At 37.5% G+C, this 26,734-nt stretch overlaps 1 protein-coding gene across 2 annotated transcripts; it reads right to left on the minus strand.

The window, feature by feature from the left end:
* Positions 1-82: 82 nt before the first annotated feature.
* Positions 83-26,393, minus strand: nt5c2b (5'-nucleotidase, cytosolic IIb). 2 transcript variants are annotated; one of them, XM_066661064.1, is made up of 19 exons: positions 26,208-26,393; positions 25,559-25,662; positions 23,190-23,319; positions 17,682-17,755; positions 11,475-11,592; positions 11,219-11,314; positions 10,861-10,952; positions 10,420-10,477; positions 9,730-9,823; positions 9,102-9,155; positions 8,885-8,968; positions 8,727-8,768; positions 8,399-8,506; positions 7,423-7,489; positions 7,140-7,310; positions 6,493-6,544; positions 5,534-5,594; positions 4,775-4,951; positions 83-4,211 (listed from the first exon to the last, which is right to left on the minus strand). In XM_066661064.1, exons 3-19 carry the CDS (start codon positions 23,291-23,293, stop codon positions 3,978-3,980), a joined length of 1,686 nt encoding a protein of 561 aa, XP_066517161.1. In that variant the 5' UTR covers positions 23,294-23,319; positions 25,559-25,662; positions 26,208-26,393; the 3' UTR covers positions 83-3,977. The 2 variants fall into 2 exon arrangements, with proteins under 2 accessions (XP_066517161.1, XP_066517160.1); XM_066661063.1 differs by lacking the exon at positions 25,559-25,662.
* Positions 26,394-26,734: the final 341 nt, after the last annotated feature.

The following is a 26,734-nucleotide window of genomic DNA, read 5'->3' on the forward strand; positions in this document are numbered from 1 at the left end:
AGCTTCATAAACATTCCCCTGTTGAACAAAATAAGTGAATCAGATGGGCCTTTATGGATAAAGTATATAGTTATATTATGAAATGTCAACATTTTAAAATATGATGTAAATAAAGTTGTATGCAGTTAGACAAACAGTTTTCACAATAGGCAGTAATAATAAACAGTGCGTTTAATGAAGATATGAGACCCAACCAGCTGCCTGGAACATACTGAACTAAAATTAGTCTTTATTTCACAATTCCATGTGGCTTTGCAACTTTTACAGGTTTGGAAATCTGATAATAGAACAACAGAGACATACGAGTACATGCAGTGATTTAGGGAAAAATCACAGCATAATTAAAAAATAATAATTCCCCCTTTTTCTTTTCAAGACAGTATTAAATAAATTTAAAATAATAAAAAAAAGGTTAAAAATTCCAAATGAATGTTTCCCAGTCCATTCCATTGGGACCTTTGATGTGTCTGAGCTTAAGAACTAGACTAGATATCCCATTGGCTGGACTGAGTAAAACTGTACTAATGAATGCTGGAATGTCCCTGTTAAGAAATTTGCAAACACTAATCAAATAGGGATGAAAAGGAAAAAAAAAACAAAATAAAATAACAGCATAAACCAAAGAAGAACACATGTACAGTATGTATTACCACTTGATAGAAGGTGTGTGACCTACATGAGAGTCAACTATGCAAAACAAAAAAAAAAACCTAACTCTCATTTGTTAAACATTGGTATTAACAGAGGCTCAAAAGGTATGGTGCCTTTTTTTTTGTCTTTCAAAGACATACGAACCCTTTATATTCCAATGACAGAGTAAATAATAGAGAAGACACCTGACGTTTACAGTGAACAAAGTATAAGATATTTTTCAAATGACATCTCCTATTCATAGCTGTTCGGAAATGACAACTGAAAAAAAAAAATACTGTAATATCTTCAGTGCAGCGCTCGGCGATATGGATCCTAAAATCACACTAAGACACACACCTTTGACATTTTTTGTAAATGATAAGACAGCAAAATGTTTTTCCACAACAAATTGAAGCACCCACTGAATGATATAACGGTCAGAGCCTGGGTGCCATGAATAAAAACAGGTTTAGAAATCTTTATATATAATAGATACACTGTTCATTATCTATCAAAATATCTCTAAAACTTATGAAGGTCACAGTATACTGATAGATGACATATCGCCCAGTGCTACTGCAGCGGTAGCAGATGATCCTATTGGACAGACTGGATAGTATATAATGTGGAGCCCATGTCTGACAAAAGACTTTTTTTTTTTTTTTTTTTTTTTTAAGAGCTGCCTTGTATTCCTTTTTCCAGTTTCTGTTTCAAAACATCAATGTTTATGCTTCAGCTATCATACGTAATAAAAATAATCTGTTTATGAATATGAAGTACATTTGCTAATCTTTCTAAACATTCACCTTTCAAACCAAATACCCGCTCTGCCTCAGGAGAGCTGTCATCTGCTTCTGAACCAGGTAAGAGTAAGATGAACAATACCTATTAATTCTACCTTTCTATGGATGTTTAACAAAACTATTTTTTTTGTCCTAAAATATAAGTGATACACATTTAAAAAAAAAAAAAACACTGCATAATCGCTAGTATGGGAATAAAACCATGTATCTCCAAAATGAGGGGCAAAGAGTTTCAGTGAAAATTTATTTCACAAGCTTGTTTCCCCTTAATGTTTCATATATTGTACAAAGCAACTGCTGTTTTCAAATTAAGCTTAGAGAGAGAGAGAGAGAGATACTGGGTTTTGTAATACATGTTGCACTAAATATACCCTAGGTTCATTTATTAATGTTAGCCAGCTTGTTTGAATATAGAGTACTGCATGTCATTAAACCTAAGAACACCTTAGTTTTATCATGTTTCCTTGATACATTCACACCCTTCACTTACCAGTTCTACCCTTTAACACCACAAGCTTCTATTTTTACATCACCTTAAGAAAGAGAAAACAAACAAACAAAAAAACCCTGGTTGGCCTGCTCCTAATGCTATTGGTCCACACAAGAGTAAACTCTCCAATCACAACAAACACTAGTCTGCCACTGTCATGGCAACAGTCACTAGGGCCAAATCCTTGCATTTTGATTCGTCTGTCCCATATACAAATAGTTGCTGAAGATTTTCATGAACGTCCTGAACTTGATATCTGTTAAACTTATTCACAATTTATTTTTCTAAACTTCTCCTCACACAAGCGCTAAAATACAGTATTTACAGGCCCTTCTGGGCTTTTTCTTGCATATCAAGGTCACTTATGCTGGTAACTACAGTCAGGAATCAGACAGTATGTTAGTAATGGCACAGAAATATGGATGATACAGTTTTGGTATTAAATATGTCTGAGTACAAAAATAGAGCCTGTTAGTTTCTGTAGGACAGACAATACCGTGTACTTATTTAAGAACCTAATTATCTGTGTTTAAGGGTCTGAAAAGGGAGAATGAGAACATGCTCAAGAGAGCATGTGTATAGTGAGAGACAGAATGAGAGCACATGTAATAAATTGAGGTAAAGGATGAGAGAGAGTGTGTGTGTGTGTGTGTGAGAGAGAGAGAGAGAAAGAGAGAGAGACTGAGAAAATGGAAGACAGCCTGTGAGAAAGTGAAAGAGAATGAGAGCATAAGAGTATGGGAGAAAGTGAAAGATGATTTAAAAATGGCATGTGTGACAGGCTGAGAGAAGGAAAGAGTAAGAGAATGTGACAGAGCCTGCAGCAGAGAAATAGAAACAATAGAAAGAGAGAGAGAAAGAGAGAGAGAGAGAGAGATGTGAGAACAGTTATAAGAGAACAGGTTATGAAAAAAAAGTACTGTTGACAGCACTATCCTTGGCATTGCTGGCTTTAAAAAACAAAAAAACAAAACAAAAATCCTGCTGTTCTGCTGTGGGTGGCTGGCACAGCGGTTGCCAGGTAACGGGGGCTCTTAGCAGCATTCTTTCATAGGCGTCACATTAGCTGTCACTGCGCTGAAGCCCCTCCAAACTTCATTCACATTCTCATCACAAGCAGGTCTGAGACGGGTCGCCACAGCCTGGGCTTCTTAATACAATTCAAACACACTCACTTGCTTCTGTTTAGACTTCTCCTACGGTCCTACATGAGGCAGCCTTTAGCCTTGTGCGGAGCTGTTAAACCAAGGGGAAAATCAAAACAAAAATATATAACTACAGTTCTTATAGTCACGGACGGACCATGGTATGCTGAGTCGTTGAGTATGCATAGTCAAAGGTCAGCTTCTTGAAAAAATATACTAATCATACTGACATTATAATGCACCACTTATGACTTGAACGCATAAGCATGAGGTTATGGCCCCATTGCCACAGATCCACCTCCACCCAGCCCTTAAACAGGTACCAAGCTCCAACTGACAAAGTGCATGTTACCCCCCCTCAGGTGACTGCTGATAAAGCTTCCTTATTGATCCTTTACAATAAATGAATTGTGCACCTTCACCTTAATGTAAACTCCTTAGAACTACAGCAGCTAAAGCCAGTTTTTAGTAAGGAACTGCGAACTGTGTTGTGCTGTTTTCCTCACAACCGTTTTCTCCTGCTTGTCTGAAAACAGTATGAACTGAGTTTAGCATCGCTAAAATGAACCTAAAACTTCAATAAGTAATACTTTCACCATTACAAAAGTCTACAGATATGTCTTTTTTTTTTCCTTTTTTTTTTTAAAGTAAGTAAGGAAGGATTCACTGGCAGATTCAAAATGTGGTTTAGTAAACTCTCATACATAAACCGTTCAGGCTTGACTCTCACATGCTGCACATCATCATGTAGAAAAAAAAAAGAGAAAAGGATTAGCTTAAACTCTACTGTAAGTTTTCCCTCTTTGTTTCCTTACAATCTCTCTGCCTCACGATTGCTCCCTTTGCTAAAGCTAGCTGTCCCTTTAAGGAAATGGACACAGGCCTGGCCGAAGGAGGTCAGGTCTTCTATTCCTCCTCCTCCTCCTCCTCTTCATCATCATCCTCATCGTGGCAGTGTGTGATCTCCTGTGGAGTCTGGGGGAACAGATGTGGAGGTTTGATCTCACTGAGGGAACGTGTGAGCTGGCTGCGCTTACAGTCAACGTCCTTGCAGTCCCCACAGTGGCGGTTGCGTGTGGCCAGCGGTGACTCCATGTCTATGTCCACGTGAGTGTGCTCCACCGTGGACTCATGTGGCATCTGGGTAAACACATAAACAAAACTAAAAGTTAAAGAACTAAAGAAGTAAATAAACTGTGTCTTCACTGAGACTGAATTAACGGTATTTTGCTTTTTATTTAGCACCTTCAACTACTGGTTAATCCTCTACATTTAGGATAATTATACGGTAACATGCAGATTTCTTGCAAACTGAATGCTTCACTTCTAAGCTGTAAAGCCAATATTTTGTTGCATATGAAGCAGCCCTGTATTTAATTTGTACAACAGAGTTTCATTTGTGAATTTAGTTTGGCTCATTAAAGAGTAAATCATTTATACTTTATGTATTTGTGACTAACACAACCATTAGGATACACTACTGTGTATCATCTGTTAATTTAGCTCACACAGTGTGACTTTTATGGAAAAAAAAAATTCCATCACTGTATACAGGGATATAAAAAGTACAATATTTTTTTTTTTTTAGTAAAATTTAGATTTTTTTTTTTTATCATTTTTATCCATAAGCTCTCTTTAAACGAGCTGCTCAAATATAGCATGATGTCAAGGCAAATGGATGAAAGAGCATGTGTGCAGCTCACCAACACGTGTGCAGCTCTGAACAGGTAGCTGAAGGGGTAGTAGAGCAGGTTGATGAAGGAGGCAGCATACAGGTCAGCGTACCGCATCACCTGGGATGCAAAAAGAGTCTGACGAGAGCCACTGCGGAACAGACTTCCCATCATGCCGTAGCACATGTCCATGTCGTGAGTCACTTTCTAAAACGAAAAGATAAGATGAAACTTTAGAATGTAGTGCATCTTATGCAATGTATTACAAAACTTTAGGAAAATTTCTAAGATTTCAAAAAGTCTATTCATCAGACACCAGTCATTTTTTAAAAGGTGAAGGCAAATCAGAGCTCGAAAAAAGGGTTGAAGGTTCAGCTTGAAAAAGCATTAAAAAAGAATTCACTTATTTGTCTTTGAAACTAGATCCAATTCCATTTGACAGTATAAATGGTAATATTTTACATCTTCCTTCATGAACAGAAATTGTCTAAACAATGATTTATCCGTTTTCTTGTCTGAAATATTGCTATAAGCCCCAGTTGCCCCAAGGCACTAAGCTGGTTTGATTGCTGACATCACAACACATGGACAATACCAATGTTTCCATTGTATGTCCAACATACATATTTAAACAATTTTACACATTGTGTTCCTGAAAATAAACCTGCTTGGTCTTTAATTTAGATTACTGAAAACTAACAAACACAATAATATATTTTATAAAAAATGTACACTAGATGTCCCATAACTTCTGATGTACAGTGGGAAGCTGACTGAGTGTGTGTATACCTTCACTCGTCTCTGGATGGCGCTAATGTCTGGCCTCTCGTTGCTGCTGCTGTCCAGATGTCTAACAGTGAGAGAGAGAAAGAGAGAGAGAAAGAGAGAGAGAGAGAAAGAGAGAGAAAGAACCTATATGTAATATCAGTGAGTAAAACCTAATGATAGAGAGAGAAAGAGAAAAACAGGGAGGGGAAAAAAATAATATGGAGCCTGTCCAAAAGGACCCCTGGGAGGGGGGGAGGGAAGGTAGTGGAAAGGGGACAAACGCACAGAGAGGTCACTGCATTTAAAAATAACCCCTCATGTGTGAACCCCATGCTTTATCGACGAACGAACCCTCTGACCGCTGCACACTTTGTAACCAGAGCTCACAGTCTCTCTCTCTCTCTCTCTTTTGTTTGTATTCAATGTCAGGTTATGGGTTTATATCATAAATGGGTTAATGCATGGTAGTGTTTCAGTTGTTACAAGTGGTTATGCAGCATTTTGGAAATAATTATATTATTGTTGTCCAATTAAAACATGCATCTCCCAATATAGCGACAGGAGAAGGAAAAACTGAAATAAATGTAAAATGTAAAAAGATTTTATTCCAAGTCATTTTGAAGCATTCTTATTGGTTAAGACTCAATCAATCATGAAATTTTCACAGTGTGAAGGGAGGCTCCCATGTTCAAATGATAAAAAATAAAAAAATTATATAAAAAAACCACAAAAATGGAGATACATCTTTTAATCTTCCTTTTCTTCAATCTTCCTTCAATTAGAAAAATGAACCTTCAAAATGTCATATGAAAACCCAAAAGCATTTTACTGTGCCTACATTTGAAAAATAGTTCTTTTGCTATTTAGACTTGTTTTTCCTTCAAAACTATTCTTGTGCGGAAAGTAAATGAAGGGACCCCTTACGCCCACCCACAGGGTACACCCAGGTGCTCAGGCACTACAAAGAAAGCTTTGCTCACTTGTAAAGCTCTGCCAAGAAAATGTCCAATCCCTGGAGTTCTTCAAATAGTGCTGTGGAGGACAAACAGGGAGATAGTCATGAACAAGTCTTGCCATATAACCATCTCTCTCATTCTCTCTATTTCTCATACATTTCAAATGCATTTGGAATGCCACCATCCATCACCATTAAGTCTACACTCTTAAAAATAAAGGTGACCAAAAAAAAAAGGAAAAAAAAAAGAAAAAAAAAAAAAGCTATAAAACAACATACCGTCTTGGTATGGTTCAGAAAAATCACTATTTGTGTTAATGGGATTGAGGATGAACCCTTAAATGTTAACAAACCCTGCAGGTAGGTTCAGTACGATATAAATGTTTCCTATAGGACGACGGAAAATGATTTTTCAAAGCAGTACAGCTAAAGGAGGCTTTATTTTTGCTATGTACAAATAGTAATTATGTATTATTATTATACAACAGAATTTGACATTATGACATTTGACATTAAAAGAACACTCTTATTTTGTCCTAAAACCTAACTTCAGAGTGCAATTTTATTTATTTATTTTTTTAAGTGGAAAAGTATTATATTGTAATTGCAAGGGACACAATTGAACTATCCATTCTATTTGGACATGAATTTTGTTTAAATATATGGACTCACAGCTTTTGTCCGTCCAGACATGCAGCTCTTGGGCGAGCTCAGGGATCACCAGGAAGGTTCTCCAGCCCTGCCGTTTTTTGGACTTCAGGATATCTCCAAAAATGTGATCCCCAATGTAGATGATATCCTTCCCTTTAGCACCCAGCAGGTCGCATACAATGTCTGAGGAGCCTGAACAATCAAAACAACAAGATTATGAACATACAGCAACAAAATATTAAAATAATGTAAATGAATATCAACCTAATGGCATCTTTATTAGGTTCAGCGTGTGTATAGTCACCTCCAGAGTAGACTATGCCATGTTGCAGAGGCCCAGTGTATGTTCCAATCTTCAGTCGCCCTGTAGTCTACAACAGAGAAGACAGTAATCATATTGTCTGTTTTACCCACCACCAAGATATTACATATTTTAAGGTATTAGACATTAAAATTTCTAAGTTATATAAGGGAAAAGCAAAGGAAAATGTGTCAAACTGATTTTCCAAATCAACTGAAATGTACAGAAAAAAAGGGACTCCTAACCGCCATGAAACAACAGACAGACCACCAAAGCTCTCCTCCTCGTTGAGAAACAGGAGAAAAATCAAGCTAGACTTTTGCTTTAGATTTGAAAAAATCCACAGGCTTTTCTGTCCATTTTTCCAATGTTAAAGGAATGCAACACTGTGGGTCTGAATAATGTGTGGCTGTCAACTGAGAGAAATAAATGGACAAAGAAGAAGCAGAAAATCAGCTAAACCACAGTGAAGCAGCTGATGCCCCAGAACAATGGCCACCACAGACTTCAGTCTGAAAAACTTAAAGCAAGTCTCCTGAAAAGAATGGAAGCTATAATAAAGGGTATTAATGAACTGTAACAACACAGGTCTTGTTGTGTAATTTCTTTCTAGGTTTTGTCATTTTCTCCTGATGCTGAAAAAATTCTTTATAGCCGTTTTGACTGAAAACTACATTAGTGAAGTGTGGTCTGTGTTTTTTTAATACAGCAACAATGAGTGCATGTCTATAATGATCATATGTAAACAAGAAGCAGTGAAGTGAAGTCCAGTTTCTTCCTTTATTCAGTTATATAAGACGCTTACTTTTAGACTAAAATACTGATCGCAGTGAACTCTGTGTCCTCAACAACACTCAATCCTCTGTGCTGACAGGCCGATAGGCAGCCAGTAAGGGGGCATGCTGTGCAGCAGACTAGAATGTTACAGAGGGTGGAGCGGGGCAGTTGCTGACTGCGTGAGTGTGTGCAAAGAACTCACCGTATCGACCTGCCTCAGCACGGTGCCTTCTCCGAAGAACAGAGGTTTTCGTGCATCCACCAAGATCAGATCGAAATAAGACTGCCAGGGGCGGTGAGGGGAGCCGTGCTATAGAATATTTACAGTGAATTTAGCAAGTTAAAACAATTCTGTCATATTTCAGTTTTTATCAGTTACAGAAAAAGAATAGATTTGTTGAATTATTATCTAAACCTTCATTTTCAGCTGATATCAGTCTGATACTAGGAATCAAATCAGTGCCAATTATCACTGCAGACTAACGCAACTAACATCAGTGGTCAAATAAAAAAGTCAAATAAAGTCTCACCTTTGGCCCATAAGGGAAATCGAACAAGTAGGTCATGATTTTCTACAATTACACATAAAAAAAGAAGACAGACAATTATGTATAAGTTTGTGAACATATTTAGATATTTATGCAAGTGTTTGAGTGTTGAAACAGCTGCATGACATCTGTAAACTCACGTCTGTGTATTTGTAGTCACTGTTGGTGGCCAGGAACACTTTGGAAACTTCATTCATGCGGCTCAGCAACAGCGGCAGCTTAGACTATGAAGCACAGATTAAACAGAGACATCATGCAGTTACTTCTACAGAGTCCTGTTTATTAATGCGAAAAAAAAGGAGGGAGGCAAAGTTCACAATAGTTTGTAACAGGAAACCTACACTAGAGCAAACTTACATCTTTCACCACATACTTCTCCAGGTTTTCCACTGTTTTTTCCTTCAGAGTGCCCTGTGAACAAGAAGATCCTGTTTAAGGTAATACAAAGCTAGGATCAGAATGAAACTATAAAACTTTTTGTCCAGTTCCAACTTCACTGCACCAAAATTTCAGATAATTGATCACATATAGTTATAATTGTGTGAAGTCAAACAAGAAACAAAATAAAGCATATTTTCTTTACAATATAAAACAAGGCAATAACTACCGGTTACTCAACAGTAAGTTTTTTGTTGATAAAAATAAGTCTGTAGCACATTAATCTTGCCCAATAATGTGGACATTATTATCATCATATATATCAGTCAGGCCCTAGAGAACACAGCTTCTGCCATTCCACCAATTCTGGAATGCACCTACATTACTGTGGGCTTGTCCGCCCGTATCCAGATATTTCCAATAATTGATTTTTCTGTTTTTTCTATACTCCCTTTCAACACAGTTTGTGCTTCATTATAAGAGAAGATAAATAAAAATGTATATGCTTGTGAATGGAAGACTTAAACATTATGTGCATACCATTTTTACACTGTATTAACTCTTGTACATTACCACATGAGCATTCTGTCCCATAATCATCTGCTACCTTAAAGTGGACCCAATCAACGGCGTCTCGTACGTCCTGGAACATGCTCTTGAAAGACATGAAGAGGTCTCCATTTTTGAAGCCTGTTTCACAGCTAAAGAGTTGGAAAAAGGGACACAAGGCTAAGAGTTGGAGCCTGGGCAGATTAACACACACTATCGACAGTCAGACATGGTTTAAATGGGACAGTCTTCCCTTGTTTGAGGTTGTTCCGAGCCAAACAGGAAATCCCTCTCCCCCTAAAAGGACCAACAATCATTTCAGAGGACATGCATCCAGAACAAATCACACACTCAATTAAGTCTGTATAGGCTTAAGTGTGTTTAAATTATGAGTGTCATTAATTACACACTGTATCTGTGTGCTTTCTGTTTATTTTCTCCATAATACTGTATACGTGTTATATGATTAGTTATTATCAAGGATTAAGTTTGAATGTTTAGTTATATCATGCCTGTACACAGTTCAATGGACTAAAGCTGAGCTTTTGTAATATGCTCCTTTTAAAGCATGCTGTAAAAGGATTTAGCCACACTAAGATTTTATTATCAGCTAGTGACAGACTTGACCAATAGACAAACCCAGCCCATGTGTGTGTGAGAGGGATAGATATGAAATGTGAATTCTCCACGTGTGGATGCATTGTCCAAGGTAACTTTGTTTCAGAGGCACCAGTACTGAAATTATCACCTTGCATATCGGTCACAGTTTGAGAAGAAGTCCACGAGGCAGGCAAAGAGGTAGGTTTCTAAGGAGAGAAGAAAAAGAGTATAATTAGGCTGTATACTACTGTTTAAACTGACGATATCTTGTAGGTAATAGAATGTATAATTAAACTATGACTGCAAGCTCAATAAGTAATCAAAACTCAAAAGGACCAGCACAAAATAAAATGCAACCATAGCTGTATGTTCAATATGATAATAGCTTTAATATCATTTTTAAGCCATGTTTCTCCACGTTTCAGTCTTGGCCAATTCCCTCTCACTAGTCAGGCCACCCCTAATCACACAATTCTACCAAGCTGGCAAAGTGAAGTTTAGGACATGCTTCATCCATCTCAACACACTTGAAGGAGAACATTAACTGTCACTTTAGCTAAAAGGTATCTGACAGCGATTCACTTCCCACCTGGAAGATTGAAGAGAGTGTTGAGGATGTAGAAGCGTTCTGTGTCATCACGCTGGATGAACTTGTTGGGGTAAAGTTCCCGGATGTCAGGCCTGTCAAAGAACGGAGCACTATTATTCTCTCTTTGCATAAATATAGTCAATGCACACAGAAAACTAAACTAAACAACATACCATAATGGTTTTAACAAAGTTTTATGTTGGATACTGACTGAGAAATGATAAAAAAAGCCTCTCAGTAATATTAACTCTTCTGGTATTGTGTATTAAGATTACTTGTACAAAGCTAATTCAACACAGAAAGTATATATAGTTTATAACATTAGCAGGTAAGTAGAAATGGCAAGATGTCTTCTTACCCACGGAGGAAGTTAAAGCCATGCACACAGACCAGGATGTTCCCATAGGCATCCACCTTCAGAAGGTTACCATACATAGTGTCAAATACCAGACCTCTGGAATAGACAGGAAACAATGTTTTAAAGAAATGTTTGTTAGTGGAATCACTAATCAACCAGTGCTTTCTATAAACAAGATCTTTTTCCAATAATAGTTTTACTATCGACATTTTGAACTCCTGCCAACTTGTGTGGTCACTTATTCAGAGTAGCTCACCTGGTAGGGAAGGAGGGATCATATACAAAGCTAAGCAGTTCCTGTGGGTAGCCAATAGAGACCAGCCTTTCAACAGTCAGTTCAAAACCCAGGGATTCGTATTCTGGAGATTTGTACACTAAAACAGAGATACAATATATTCATTTATCCATTGCACAATTGTCAGATATGCCACTTTACATTGGGCTGAAAAGAAAAAAAATGTGCTACTGTTATTTGCTAAGAACATTATTCTTATTTTATACAATATTAGTGTATTTGTTAACACAGTGTATGCTAACGTGTTACAAGCGTACAGAGCAGGATCTGCGACATCAAAATTAACAATGCTTAACAATATTACTTATTAAATATAATGTTATCCAGGCTGAACGTAATCTTGGAAATGTCAGCAAAGCAGATATATAGCTTTTGGCTAAATGTCACACTGTGTCCTAAATCATGCCAACTCCATACAGTGTGGTCTTACGTGGTGGCAAGTTACAAGTGAGTCAAACCATAGTTGTAATTTATGCCAAAGCTACCACTTACAGCAGTTAAAGCATTATATATTCCATTCTAAATACAGAGGTTATAAGACTGTAAACACTCTCAGTGCTAAGTCTGTTCCAGAGAAAAACTATATTTGGTACCTCGTTCTCAAAACATGCGCTTCACTTCCAGAAATAAACCCATGGCTCAAAGTACAGCCCTAGAAGTATTATTTGAGGGGACAGCACCTAGGGCACGCAGCACCATGCTGTCATTCCACAGGGGAGGGCAGAGCTAACCAAAGCATTCAAAACACATTCACACCGTCTTAACAGTTTCCCTGAATGTTGGGTGATCTAATCTGGAACGAAACCAGATACATCCACCCTTTCACATTTAAACCCAGTTAAAGCATATTGGAGACAAAAGAACCAACTGAGTCCTTGGTTCTTCGTTCCAAGCTGATGCTGAAAATACAACTGTGATAAAAATAAGCAGGGCTTCAACAATCAAGAACAGCTTTGGCAAAGCAAGGAAAGACACTCAATCCAGCTCCTGTCACATGTTGGAAAGGCAGGGGGAATGTGTTTGCTGTGGTTGTTGATGCTGCCTCAGGTCATGGGAGTGCAGAAGAGAGAGGGAGATCTCCTGAGACTAGTGACCTGACTAGGGGTGCCCCAGAGAGTAGTACTGGGGCCCCTGGAGATCCTCTGTGTACACAGTGACCAAGCCATATAAGGCATCATTAAGAGCATCCTTTCCCATGGCGTGATTGTGTGGAATTGAAGCTGAAGTCTCAGGGTGGCAGAACAGATCATTTGGACTCTTCTGCCCGATCTGGACCGTGTCTATGCCAGCCAACTAAAGAAGAAGGCTGGCTGCATCAGCAAGGATGCAAAACACCCTGGTCATTCCCTCTTCATTGTGCTGTCACCTGGAAAGCGGTACAAGACTATCCGCTTTTTTCCTAAGGCTCCTTTGTCACCCCCTTAGCCCAAAGACTGTCACGTTGCACTTTGAAGGCTGTAAACTCTGCACCTTTTGAACGTTCAATAAGCATACACTTTATAAACGCATGGTAATCTAACTGTCATTTATGTAATACTTATGCTTTCTGTCTCTCCAACACTGCTTGTAATTACTAACTGAACCACAACTTTAAACCCAGTGTTACCTATTTATTCATACAATATTTTGTACTTCTGCTTCTCATACTGCCTTCTGTAAATACAGATTTTACCTTATTTATACTGTAAGTCTAATCTCAACTGCTCCTTATGTGAAACTAACTTATAACGGTAACATGCCATTTTTGGAATTTGTTTGGCATCTTTGATTTGTATTAAAATAATCTACATTGTAAGACTACAGTCTGCTCTACTGCTACCCATTCTGATGTCAAAATAAATTTGTAAATATACATTTTGCTGCTTGAGAAGTCTGTCCACAAAATGTAATTATAGTCATGTTCTCTACTCATATAGTCAATACTCTCTATTTTCAGGATTTTGTTTGTGACAGAATGCTGTTAAACCATATAAGATTTCTGTTTGTGTCTTTTAGGGTTCTACAATAAATTGTGTTGTATACGCAATGCCGGCATAAGTACACAGTGTTAAAACTATGTTGATTGCTTTATTTTAATTTACCTTCTAAGTTCTTTGACATTAGAAGATGTGATGCAAGCATTCAGGTAAACATATGAATCTAGTTGTTAGAAGTATAAGAGCAAGAGGACACATGATTTGTGTGTGTGAAAGAGAGGGAGTGTGTTTTTGGGGACAAAATGTCCTGAGAATGTTGGAATACAAGCTTTGTAACATTTTTTAAAATGTGAGTATTCCTTTTCTTTGTGGGTTTCTGTTAATAAACATACATTTTTATATACATGTTTTTTTTGTTCATTGTTAAAAAGTTGAAAGATATTATGTGTGCAATTTAGATATATATACTGTACATATGTTAAACAACACACAAAGTGTTGCCCTATAGAGTCTTCAAAGCAAGTCTGATTCATCTGTCCAAATAGCAGCTCAATATAACTCTACCCTTTCATCACTACCTATCTTCTTTGTAAGCTCTGTGCTTCTACAAAGAAACCTATTTTGAGCCATTTTTCCTCTCAGTCACTACTCACATCAGCACCCTTCCAGCAATCTACAGCTGGTCAAGTTGACCTTGCACACTGGAGCAATGTGCTATGAAAATATGTAACAGACAAAACATGTTTGTAGCAGTAACAGTTAATGGTTATAATTATCCTTGAGAGCTTTTTAAAGCAAAACAACACTTATGCAATAATTATCATCGAAACAACATGACTAACATATTCCTTTAAAAAAGTACAACGTATAAACCCTTGAACTCAATTTGTTGATATCTGCCTAAATTCATAATGAACAGAAATGAAAATGAAAATAGATTAGCATATATTAAAATTTACTAATGATTAATAACATTAACCAAGCTATCTACTGTAGTGTGAATAATATTTGCTTATTTGCCTATGAAGACTACACAAAAGGCAACTTTATCACAGCATAAATCATTGCTGTATGTGTCTGATACAAAGAAAATATACAATGCAGGCTCTGAATGTTAAAGGACAGAGGTACTAAAGAGGAATAATATAATTAATTACTTATTTTAATAGTTTACGTGGTCTTTTTTGGGAAACTGGGTCCTAATTATATTTTAATTAGGTCTTCAGAGTTTCAGTAGCTGGATTATGAGGCCAAAGTTTAAATTTACAGTGAGATGATGCAATTGTTGAAATACTCTTGTTCAAATAGCCATCTTATCATGTAATGGAAAAATGTGCTTTAGACTTATCTACAGCTCACCCAAGGTAAAAGGCTAAAGGTCATGCTTACTTTTACATAGCACAGTGTTGCCACAGCAAGCAATTACAGGCAGCTGACTTCCGAAAAACTTTCCAATATCACTCTACTGGGTATACTTCCGAACTTTATGATAAAGATAATTAAATGCCTTCAACATATTTGTAAGTCCAATTACTAATAATAGAACATTTAATGATTCGGCTTTCCATGGACCATAACTGATTCAAGATGGTACAGGTGTCCTGATGCATTCCTGAGGATTATGTTCAAATTCAATCCAGTCATATTTTAATGGGTCAAGCATTGGCTACATTAAGCCCATGTCCAGCTTTTATTAATTTATTTTTTGAGATCTATTCCTGTCTGTTACAGTGGTGGCTTAAATGTGTATCAAATACGAAAGGATATTAAATGCGGCTTTTTTTAAAGCTAAACAGCCTAATCATTTTTGGTTAAACCACGCTTGTTTGAGTCAAATATTCCTTTCTCTATTTGTCAAAACAGATACATCTGTGACCTCAATATGGACAAACTCATAATGTAATAATTTATTTTCCTTTTGAACACAAAATAAATGCATTTCTCCAGGAAACCTTTCATGGCTCATTAAAAGTACTTCCTCTTGTACAGTTTGAGAGAAGAAGCCTGGCCCCTTTAAATATGTTACTTTCTCATACAACCAGATGCACTCACTGACAGATAGTTATACTTGGCACACATGCATGTCTGTTAGACAGTAGGAATGCTGTCTAACTGCCAGTATTACCTCAATTAGACTATAAAACACAACCATAATCAAAACAAAACATACACCATACACCCAGATACTGGTTTAACAGACAGTCTTCATATGTGTGGAAAGAGGCTTGTTCTACATATAAGTTATTCCTTCTGCAAATGTCCAAATGTAGTATAGTTCTGTACTTAAGGGGAATGTGTAACTGTCAGCAGTTGAGATTTTGATACATTGGCCTATGAGGATACAGAGCTGGCAGCACCAGACATAGGTGGAGAATCCTGACCTTTTAACTTTTACTGGAACTTTACTTTGGCCACAGAGGCAAATGGAAGCTCTTAGGATACACAAAGAGGATTATTTTTTCATACAGGCAGTCATCACATAGACATGAACAAAAATGTATTACTATAGATTAAGATTCACTCTATTGTATTGTACTGCATTTTATTGGAAAGAAATGTAAAAGTCCAGCAAGGAAATGCCCACCACGACTTGTGTACCAAAACCTTATTTTTCAAATAAGTTTTAATGTGTTTTAATAGTTATGAAGTCTAAGGTTTTATGAAATTGCCATGAATGTATATAGGATGACAGCTGAAAAAGGTGGATATAAGATAAAGAAGGAGAGCAACGAAGCTTTGTTTGTATTTTTTAGGAAATCGTTATTGGAGCTGGGCTTAACTAGTCACATATAATCAAGTATATGTATATGAAAAATGTACAATTTAAAATGAAATATTAAATATATGAACATTTTAACTACTATTTACTCAATTCCTTTATAGACATTAAAAAGGGATGAACAGATGTGTAATTAAATCATTTCTAGTGTTGTTGCTGCTGGACCATGTTTGAAATTCCACCGTAGTTCTATAAGTTACTCAAAAATGTAAAAAGTAGATCTGACACCTTTGTACTACTTCTCAGGTTTGTTTTGTTTTGTTACTTATTTTACTAATGCTAATTTTACTTGTGTACTTGTCCTTGCTATACTCCATGCCTCTGAATATTGTGGCTGAAACCCTTAGCTAGCATAAAGCTGCAGATGGAGTGATCCTTGCAAAGTTTGGTTAGGTTTGTGGCTGCAACTTGATAGCAGTGCAGGACAACCTGATAGACCTCAGTCTTATAAACATTAGTACTTGGTTACTGCCAGCAATAAAGCTGTGGATGTTGACAGCTGAGCACCCACAAACTCTTACTGGAGTCTGCAATGCTATGAGCCTGTAGACAGCGTTTGCCAAGTCGACTCCAGAGGCCCATCAGTGGTGTCACAGAAGCTGATCTACTTTCCTAAAGTGAGCGATATGGATTTAGTGACTAGATGCTGCTAGCAGCTGAGTCACAGAAACTGGCTGTGGTATTGAATGCAAGAGGCGTTGGAAACCCAATGCATCTGGTCCATGTTAAAATGTTGTTCCCTACATACTGAACACGTACAGGTATCAGGTTCCCAGCTGACCCAAAAGACATAAATAAGATAAGGCAATAAATAAGAGGCTAATTTGCTGATGAAGTTAAGCCTTCAGAACAGTGGAATATGAAACTAAGCTCTGAAAACTAATGAGCACTCTGGAAGAAACCCTATGAAAATGTAAGGTTAGTTTTTAGCACAAAACTCTTTATAAAACTAGAAGATATGCAATATTTGTCATGTATCCTACCAATATCCCTGCTGATAATGATAATAACAATATATGACCATAATAAGTTTGTAGGGTCAGCTGTATTAGAATGACATATAATTACACATCATTGAAGAACCCCTTATTTTTTGAGTAAAGGGTTAAAGAACACACTGCTGCTCTGGCTGACTTGGCCTGTATTTTCTAAATTCCTGAACCCATTGAAGAGCATCTAAAAATACCACTGGAATTCTCCTGTATGTTTACCCTCAGATTCTGAGTATCTGTGTTGCTGCCTGCTTTTGAATCATGGAATGCTGCTTCATCACAGGGACACATTTCAGATATTTCAGAGCAGCAATATATTGTGGTCTAATGGCACTGACATTTACTACACATCGGTGAACCTCCAACACCCAAAATACATGATTTGAGCCCAGCGCGTAAATCCTGGTGAAACGACTAATGTGGCATATGTGCTGAACCTCTAGGACCGAAGGTTTTAACAGTGAGAGAACTAATGTTTTACCTGCTAAAGTGTAATCCATGTCAAAACCAAAGCATTTGATCTTCTCCATTGCCAAACTTCTGTTCACAAACACTCTGAAAAACAAGCAGAAAACGGGAGTTTATCTATTGTTATTTGAGCAAAAATAGCACTAGCATGTCACACAGCACAGAGTTTGTAAAAAGTATCTTCAGCTAGGCTATAGATAGATGTGATATATGACCCTCATAGATTTCATATTGCGTCTTCAAAACAACCTCTATAATGACAACTCTACACACTGCAAAAAACAGATTCTAGTAATGTAGAAAAGTAAAAATAATAAAATGGAAATATTGGTCAGTAACAATACATAGCTTAACTTTATCACACAGAAACAGATAATTGCAAATACGTATTCTATACAAATCAAAATATTTCTTTTGATAGAAAGCTCTCAGTGTTAAAACAATCAATCAATCAATCAATCAACACTGTGACAGGGTCTGCATGCTGAGATTGATCTGTGAGGCACACTTGATCCTAAACTCACTGTGATGGATCTAGTCTTTAGTAGGCCTTAATTTATCCCTCCTGACAAAAATAAATCAAACTCTGGCCTACTAAAAATAAATGGGCCTTTGCCATGATGAAGAGGAGACATATAATTATAAAGACCCTTGTTAGCAAATAAGTGAATGCTCTACAAAACTGATTAAAAAACAACAACAACTACAAAAAAGTATACTTAGCTTGGTCTTTAGCTGATGTCATAATCTGGCTAATAAACACATTTCAATGTTTCATTTTGCAAGAAAGCCATAACATTATCGGAAGTCATTCCGTAAAAACACTGATTATTGTTAAGTCCAATCAACCATTGCTACAAATTCATATTTCAGATTAATAAAAAAAAAATAGCAAGCAACACTTGAACAATTTGCTTTCACAGCCCAAAAATGCGCAGGCTAGTTTTAATTTTACAAACAAACAACAGCAGTGAAACGTTTACCTTCTAATATGTTTGTTAAGCAATACTGTTCAAGCCTACCTTGTAGCTGCATAATATTGGACAGTGTCCCACGGTTCCCTTTGGCAGGTAGTACACATACGGCGCATTCTGAGAGTGGTGGTCAGTGTCACGACAAGACTGTAAATCCAAACCTACCTGTCCACACCGTTAACCCTATTGCCTGACAACAATGGCCTGACTCTCTTTTCTTCCTTGCTATTCAGTTTCTGACTTGTTGCAAAAATGATTGTCCCAGTTCTGTGGCATTCTCTGTTGTTGGGGCTGTTGTTGAGTTGGGGGTTGTTTTGCTTCCCCTCAAAGACATCTAGAACTATCAAACAGGGCAGGAAGAACTGGGCAGCACAGTGACTCAGACAACAGAGAGCACTAGCAGCAGTGTTTGGCTGATAAACAAGTGCAAAAACAAATAAACACTTCCATTCCAACCAAGCTTTAAACCACTGCCATTTTATTTGCTCAGTATAGCTGACCGTGTTGTACAACACTATCACTTCCATTTAGCAACTCACTACTAAAATACAGACTTTGCATTATCTATGCACTTCAAGCCGGCATTTTCCACTCAGCTTGAAAGACTGATGTATTAGGTCTGCAGTTACTGTATTGCACCATTACGTTCCACAGGCTTGAGAGAAGGGTAGGGTATAATGTAACGCGTACCAGATAACATGGTCACCTTTGGACCTTAAATAGACCTCAACTATCCCTGCACAGCACTTACGTTTTAGTTTAGAAGGAAGATACCCCTTAGCGTTTTTCAAGACAAATGGGTATGTATCGACATAAAACGGCTCTATTTAACTACATTAAAAATGCCCCTGTGAGAACCCTTTCATTTCCTCAGGTCAAGTAATTCAAATAAGGCAGGACGATACCACAATATGACAATAAACCTTTCTGACTGTGGATATAGTCAGTACACAGACACAATGCAAGGTTTATTAAACAGAAATGTAAGCAGGGCAAGTCTTGCCTTCAAGGTTTAATTAGAATCTATCACCAACATGCACATGAGTGACTGCTATCCTAAATAGTGTTGTCAACAAACATTATTCACTGCTACACCCTCAGCTCCAGTCAGAAAACAAACTTTGCCTTGTTTGCTTAAGACCCAAAATGAGTTTACATATTTACATTTATGAGCCTAGTCTCAGCTGAAATGTTGAAAATGCACTCTGTTTGTGGCAAAGTTTAAAATAAAATTGGAAAAACACCTTTTTTAAATAGAGAACATGTCCTGTTGACTTAACATCATGGAAAAATGAGTGACTTCTCCATTGGCTCCAAGTGGATGGCAGAGGTACTGTATTCATAGTAATGGCAGTGGTCTTATCTAATGGAAGATTACATAATACATAAGGGATTGTGGCAAATTCCCTTCACTCCTTTTTCTCTCTACTCCTCTTCAGTGGGGTTAAACATCTGCATCAGTCTCTAGGGTTTAAACTGTGCACAAGTCACATGTCCCACCAGGCTTTCCTTCCAACCTACAGTTTAGCCTGAGAAGCTGGAGGGTTTGTCCTATAATTAGACACCTTCACTGTCTACTCTGGCTGTTCACAGCAACATGCTGCTAAAACAGTACCCATTCATTTTTACAGCCATGAAACACAGTTTACATTTATGACTCAGCATCTCGAACGGAGCATGTATGTGATGATAGAACAGGAGACAAAAAGTGCTGATGGATCCGTGTAAATGCCGACGCAGTATATTACTACAAACTTGATGCTTAAATATATCACTCCCCAGTCTAAGTGGTAAAAACAACCCATTTTTAGGCCATGTTTTTGATGTCATGAAATCCAACACAGTTATAGAATGCACCCTCCAGTATAAACCATGGACAGGCTCAACAACCTTTATCATTTGACTGGTAATGCGCATATCAACATAAGCATGTCTAACAGTTTAAATGGTGTTCTCCGCTCTTGTCAATATGTAAAAAGCTGGCATGGGTAAATGAAGCGCACCCATATAAACCACCTATTAAGCCCATGGTGGTTTAGCCTCACCCATTTTTGAAGAATTTATAAGTCAAGGCACTGGATGACAGGATAGTCAGCCCGAAAAGAGGTGCTTAGACATTAACTTTTTTACATGAACTGTAAATGGACTTCAGAGGAATACAATACAAAACAAGAGGCTTATACACAGCCTTGTGCTCTGATGCCTTCAATCAACAACCAATTGCATGCTCTTTTTCAGACACTGAAACACTACCCTTAATGTTGGACAAATGATGAAGTAGCCTTGCTTATAAAAGCAGCTGACAGCTCAACAGCACACATCAACTTTAACAAGCCTGGAACCCAAGCATAGTTAAATCATGCGTGATATAAATCACATCTAATACATCTAAACCCTTGTTTATGAAAACTGAGACCATGATGAATCACACTTGCAGAGGCTCTGGTGTAAAATCCAACAACAAGAAATTCTCTCTATTCATTTACTTATATAAACTCTGGCCATGCGGCTGATGGGTCCTGTTCTAATCGAAAGTGGTGCTTTGCTGAGATATATAAACTAGAAGATCTTTATAATGCTAATGGACAGTAATGGATTTTTATTCTCTCACTGCTCATTCACATGTTTTAGTTAAAGGACCCACATCCACATATTTTCTCACATTTTATCATTTTTCCTTGAGGTCCACTCAAAGACTGCAAGGTTTAATGCATAAACAGTCATCATTCATTTCTACGTTACACGTTTTCCAACCTCTCTTTATCATTTAGAATGAAATAGACAGTTCTTGTTGCTTTACCTTTCTGATTGATGTGTTATTATATGTAAATTAGCACTAATCGCTGCAAAGTATTGTGCCAGGTTCAAAAAGCAGACCTACACTGTTCTCTTACCATGCGTTATGAAACTATAGCACACAATCACTGGGAATTTCCACAAATACTGATTGCTAGCCCTTGGCATTATGAATAATATGCTGATATCTAACATAAGTAACACTACCTTACTTTCAGTGTGCTGCAACTATTTTGTTAAAGGAACAAATGTCAGCTACCAAACCCTTCCCCCCAAAAGAAAAAAAAAATTTCAACCTTCACGATACAGCACCCAAGTGTTTTTACTTCGCTTTCAAACCAGGAAGTCTGGAAATCTCCCTTTTGCAGATTGATATGGCACTGTGGTAAGAGGTGCCTAGATATGTTTACAGTGTTTTCAATTTTGTCAGAGTGTTCCTTAAAAATGTAAAGAATTGAAGAGAACAATGCTGCATTGTTTAACAACACTGTAAGCCTAGAAAAGCATTGACATTTCTACACACCAAACAAACACTATTCAAATATTCTGTAGAACATTTACTTTGGACCAGCTGTTGACAATGTTAACAGATGCATCTAACAGAGACTTGATGAGGCTGCACTTTCTTGGGTGTGTCATTAAGAGTTAGGTTAATATTCCAGTTTGAGAAGAACAGTGCCCAATCTGCTTCAAACAACACCCTGCTATAGCGCATCCAAATATATTAGTAGTACTGGAATAGCAGTTATGAGGTAGGCTTTAGGAGGGTGCTATTTTATGCATTCCTGACACACTGTCAGTGCTGCAAAGTTTCAGACCATGAGATCTCTTACAGCTTTCCTCACCTTTTATTCTGCTATGGTTTAACACCACACAAAAGGTTAGTGAAATCAGACTTTATACACACTAACCTAATCTACAATTAATAGAGACTTATTTGTTCTATGCTATTTATACTCAGGAACAAAGAGCACAACAAGCATAACTGGAATAGTGTTGCCTATAAAACCACACCCTGTAGCACTTTCTGCAGCACAAAACTCCTAAATTGTACATTTAAATGTTAACTCTTCTTCATAAACTTTGATATATTAGTACCTATATAGTTAGGTGAAGCTAGAACCATACACAAGGCCAAGATAAATGTCAGAACTACTGTTACAATAATGAAACTTAAGCTTAATAGACACTTAATGCACCATAGATATAACTGTGATTAAAAATGTAAGGGTATTTTTGTTCATTGTATGCAATCACTACAAGACAGTCCTAAAGAATCCAAATGATTTGGCTCTCTTGGTTTCTTTTTGTCAATACTTAGCTCCCACAGACAGACACATCGTCTAAAAGTATCAGGCTACTATAAAAATCAAATAATATGAAAGTACTCACCGCTCCCCTTCCAAGATGTTACAGCAGCCAGAAGTTAGAATATTACATTTTTTTGTGAGATCCATGAAATCTATTCTATTTGCTGCCATATTAACATATGGTTTAAAACCTAACAGCAGAACATATTTGCATTCACTCTGATGGTTAGAACTAGCCAGCCGCCGATGTTGTAGTTATTGTTACAGGCCAATCAGAAACCCTGCAGAACCACCACCCTAATACCAGGTATCAGTATTCTATGACACTGAATGAGTCAGTATCAGAAAAGAAAGAATGGGATGGTGCTATCTGTAGAATCAATTCTAGAGCATAATAAAATTACATCTGGACTATGTTTAAAATAATGATTTGGGCCATACCTATGATATGCCTCACGCCTGTATTTCTTCATAGCCAACCCGTCCATGTTTGCTGGGAGGTCTGCGTAAACCTGAAGTCGATCGCTCCATGACGTAGTCATCATTAAATCCTTTGTCCTACAGATTCAATCTGGAGATACAAAAGAAAAAGACTGATATGATTATGGGGTCTAAACATCAGTGACTTTAAGCTTAGTTCAACATTAAGCTTTGTTCTAAATGAGGTGAGTGACTTTTATGAACAGCCTTTCTTTACCTTATTACTTTTGAAAGGGAAACGGAACCAGAAACCCACGAACATTAGAGCAACGTAATAAAATCCCTTTGAAGTCACAGAGTCTGGTTTCTAATAGGTGTCAGATGATCAACCCCTAACCTTGCATCTCAGCTCTCGGTCCTCTTTTAACTCGATTAAATTAGTGCACAAAGGAGGGATGAATAGACACTGACTGATGTCTTTATCTTAATGATTGAAATGGAAAGTGTGAAGCCTTTGAATGTTAAACAAGCCTGGCCTTGTCAAACTGCACAAAGCCAAAATCAGCAGCAGTGACTAGGTCTCACTCAACCTGAAACTGAGGCCTTTCAAAGAAGATCACATTCACATAAAATCCTGATTAGTTTCAATTTGTCCAGTTCATCAGTCCTGAGTTTGAAAGGAGTGTGTCCAAGCTTTATTATTATTATAAGATATCTGCTCTTACAGGGTTTTCTGTATGAGCACTGCAGCTCATGAATTAGAACTCATGAACTCAGTCCTAAATGAATGCCAGAATAGCCTTATATTTTATAGGCTGATTTGCACATTTTCCACCTAATTAAATTTTCAACAGAATTAAAAGCATTACCCAGACACAAGATCCAATTCCAGAGAGGAAACATATATTTTAATTTTTAAGTACCTTGAATATATCTTTATAAATAATCTAAATACACAGCAAATGATTTACTTTGCAAACAATTTTTGATTAACTGTTAGCACTGTTAAAACTAAAGGTCAATATGGTGGTAGTGTGACACCAATACCAGAATAATGATATGAACAACATATGATCCATCCAGCACTTTCATCCAGGTACCATCAAGATGAGATCTTTCTGCTTCCTTTTTAAATTTACGTCCCAAACCACTGGAGCAAGGTGAATATATTTGGCCACTGCAACTGTCTGAGTCAGCGTTTCTGGAACCTTATAACTTACGATGGCTGACTTGTGCAAACAAGCTGCAGGCCTGAGGGCTAAAGGACAGAGCGTCTCCGAAAGCCTTGTGCTTCCCAGAATCAGCACTGAGAAATCTCTGAGACTCAGAAACGGGGCTGTTTGAAATGGACTCCACAGAGTGATGACATCATTTCACTGATCTGAGAAACTGTTGTTTTTAAGAGGGGCGGACACTCGTTTTGTTTTTTTTCCCCCCTATTTCCACCAAGGTCTCAGACCAATCCCTCATGTGAAAAAGAATGTCCTGGAAGAAAACAGGGTCTTCTCCTCCAAAAGTAGGCTAAATCTCCTCTGCATTTTAACAGCCGCAACTCTGCCACTAGCAGACTGAAAAAAAAATGGGCCAGAGAATGCCTTCTGGCAAAGTTGCAACCCAAAGTGGTAAATAAAAAAAATACTGGTCTTGCAGTCGGGCAGGAGAGTTTGTCTCAAAAACTACAACATACTTATATGAGGTTGTGAGAACACTGTAACTTCAGACATACTTTCCTGTTATTTGTTTTAGGCAAAATTAGAAAAACTCAAAATCCTATCAAGGGTTTTGTTCCAAAATGCATTATAGACTAGCTTTGTTGTCTCTGTAGTGTACAATGATAAGAACAGGCTTTAGAAATCATATTTTTATAATAAGAATAATTGCAGGGCTAAATCAAGGGCTAAACTGTATTTTTTAAATATATTACCTATGTGTATGCCAAGTTTATTCTTAACCAAGACTAAACTGGCTTTAACCAGGAGAGACCTGTCAAATTTGGTATAAATCAAAATTAAACTGAATAGCTCTGTAGTGCTTTGACAAAATAAATAAATTAAATGTTTGCAATCAAATCAGAGATACAGGGAGATGAACGTAGTTGACCAAGTTTGCAATGCATAATATGACAGAATATGACTTAATGACTTGATTGTGGTGTATAACGACCTGTCATGTTCTGCTCTTAAAGTATTCCTTACGTGTAAATCAAGTTTTAATCTAGTTAGCATGTCTGTGTGGTGTTTATATGCTAGAAGATATCTCATGAGTGAAATTGGAAAGGTAGTAAACATAATGGCTGAGAATTTCCATTTTAAATTGCTTTGTGATATATATATATATATAGTTTTTTTCCTGATGAACAAAGGGGGACTTCAACTTTCTTAGCCACATACCTCAGTACAGTGAAGATAACTTGACTGTCTGTAGAGGAGGAACTGATTTGGGACGTTATTTGGCTTCAGTTTAAGAACATTTGCAGCAGCTAACATTAAGAAACCTAAAAGTAAAGGTGAAAAACAGTGGATTGTTTACCACCGAGCTAGCGCTGCAGTAAACACACAACATGAAGAGAGATGTTTTGAACAGCTGTCGTTACAGTTACAGTGCCTGTGCTAGGCGGCTAGCCTGTGGTTAGCCTGACGAACAGATAAACAACTGTAAGCCCTCGTCTTTGTGCGGTGCTTCGAGGCTTAAGTTGACTCCAATTCTCTCTTTCCCCCTTAAATACAGCGGGGGTTCGTAACGTCTCTGGGCTGCTACAGAGTGAAGCTGCTGCACCGTTTAAGGTGGAATGGACAGTTGGACTCAGAAGACAACAACTTCAGCTCCGAGTATCGTTAGCGTTTCAGAAACAACGTCAAACAACATCACTGACCTTTTGTTTTAATGTCAGTTAAGCTACCGACATGGAAAGTAGGTCAAAAGACATACAGACAGTTTTGGTTGGTTAAGTTGAAAACTAATGCAATATGAGCAGCAATCCTGAAAAAGAGGTGAATAGCTGGCATTACTGTACTCTCTATTTGCACTGAATTCACTCACCTTTCTCTGGAGCAAAAACAGAGCAGCGGCTGCTCATGCGCGTTTGAACAAAAACAGGACAGAAAAACACGTTTCTTTAAGAAACTTATAAAAGCAGTCAGAGTATTAAGAGTCAGCGTCGTCTGTAGCCAACCTTCGCTTACAGTGAATGAAAACTAGCCCCACTGTCTGCTTCACAACACTGATACAGGCAGATAGCCGTTGATACGCGGTGATTAAAGGCGGGGCTTGATTAGGGGGTGGAACGGATAGTTAAAATCTCGATAGGTGGAGCCTGACGGGGGGTGGGGAAGCTGTCATTCATCACAAATCGATGGGTTGGCGTAGGGCGGGGCTAAAAGGGACACGACGCACAAACTGGGGAGGGGACTGAGGAAAAGGAGGCGTGGCGTGCTGTCATTATTGCCAATGTTACTCACAGTGCTGTGGGAATAAAACAAGTATGATTGAAAGGAATGGATTTTATTGTAATATTGTAAATATAGAATGTAAAATGCTGTCACATATAAAGACGTGTCTAATATCTG

The sequence above is a fragment of the Hoplias malabaricus genome, chromosome 2 (assembly GCF_029633855.1).
Source record: "Hoplias malabaricus isolate fHopMal1 chromosome 2, fHopMal1.hap1, whole genome shotgun sequence".
Classification (NCBI taxonomy): domain Eukaryota; kingdom Metazoa; phylum Chordata; class Actinopteri; order Characiformes; family Erythrinidae; genus Hoplias; species Hoplias malabaricus.

Excerpts from the sequence above, each read along its gene's own strand:
- nt5c2b (XM_066661063.1), bottom strand. The coding sequence starts at position 23,293 with ATGATGACTACGTCATGGAGCGATCGACTTCAGGTTTACGCAGACCTC. Across the intron at positions 11,315-11,474 it reads GATCCCTCCTTCCCTACCAG|AGGTCTGGTATTTGACACTA; the intron begins GTGAGCTACTCT and ends TGTCTATTCCAG. Across the intron at positions 7,490-8,398 it reads TGCTGAGGCAGGTCGATACG|ACTACAGGGCGACTGAAGAT; the intron begins GTGAGTTCTTTG and ends TCTCTGTTGTAG.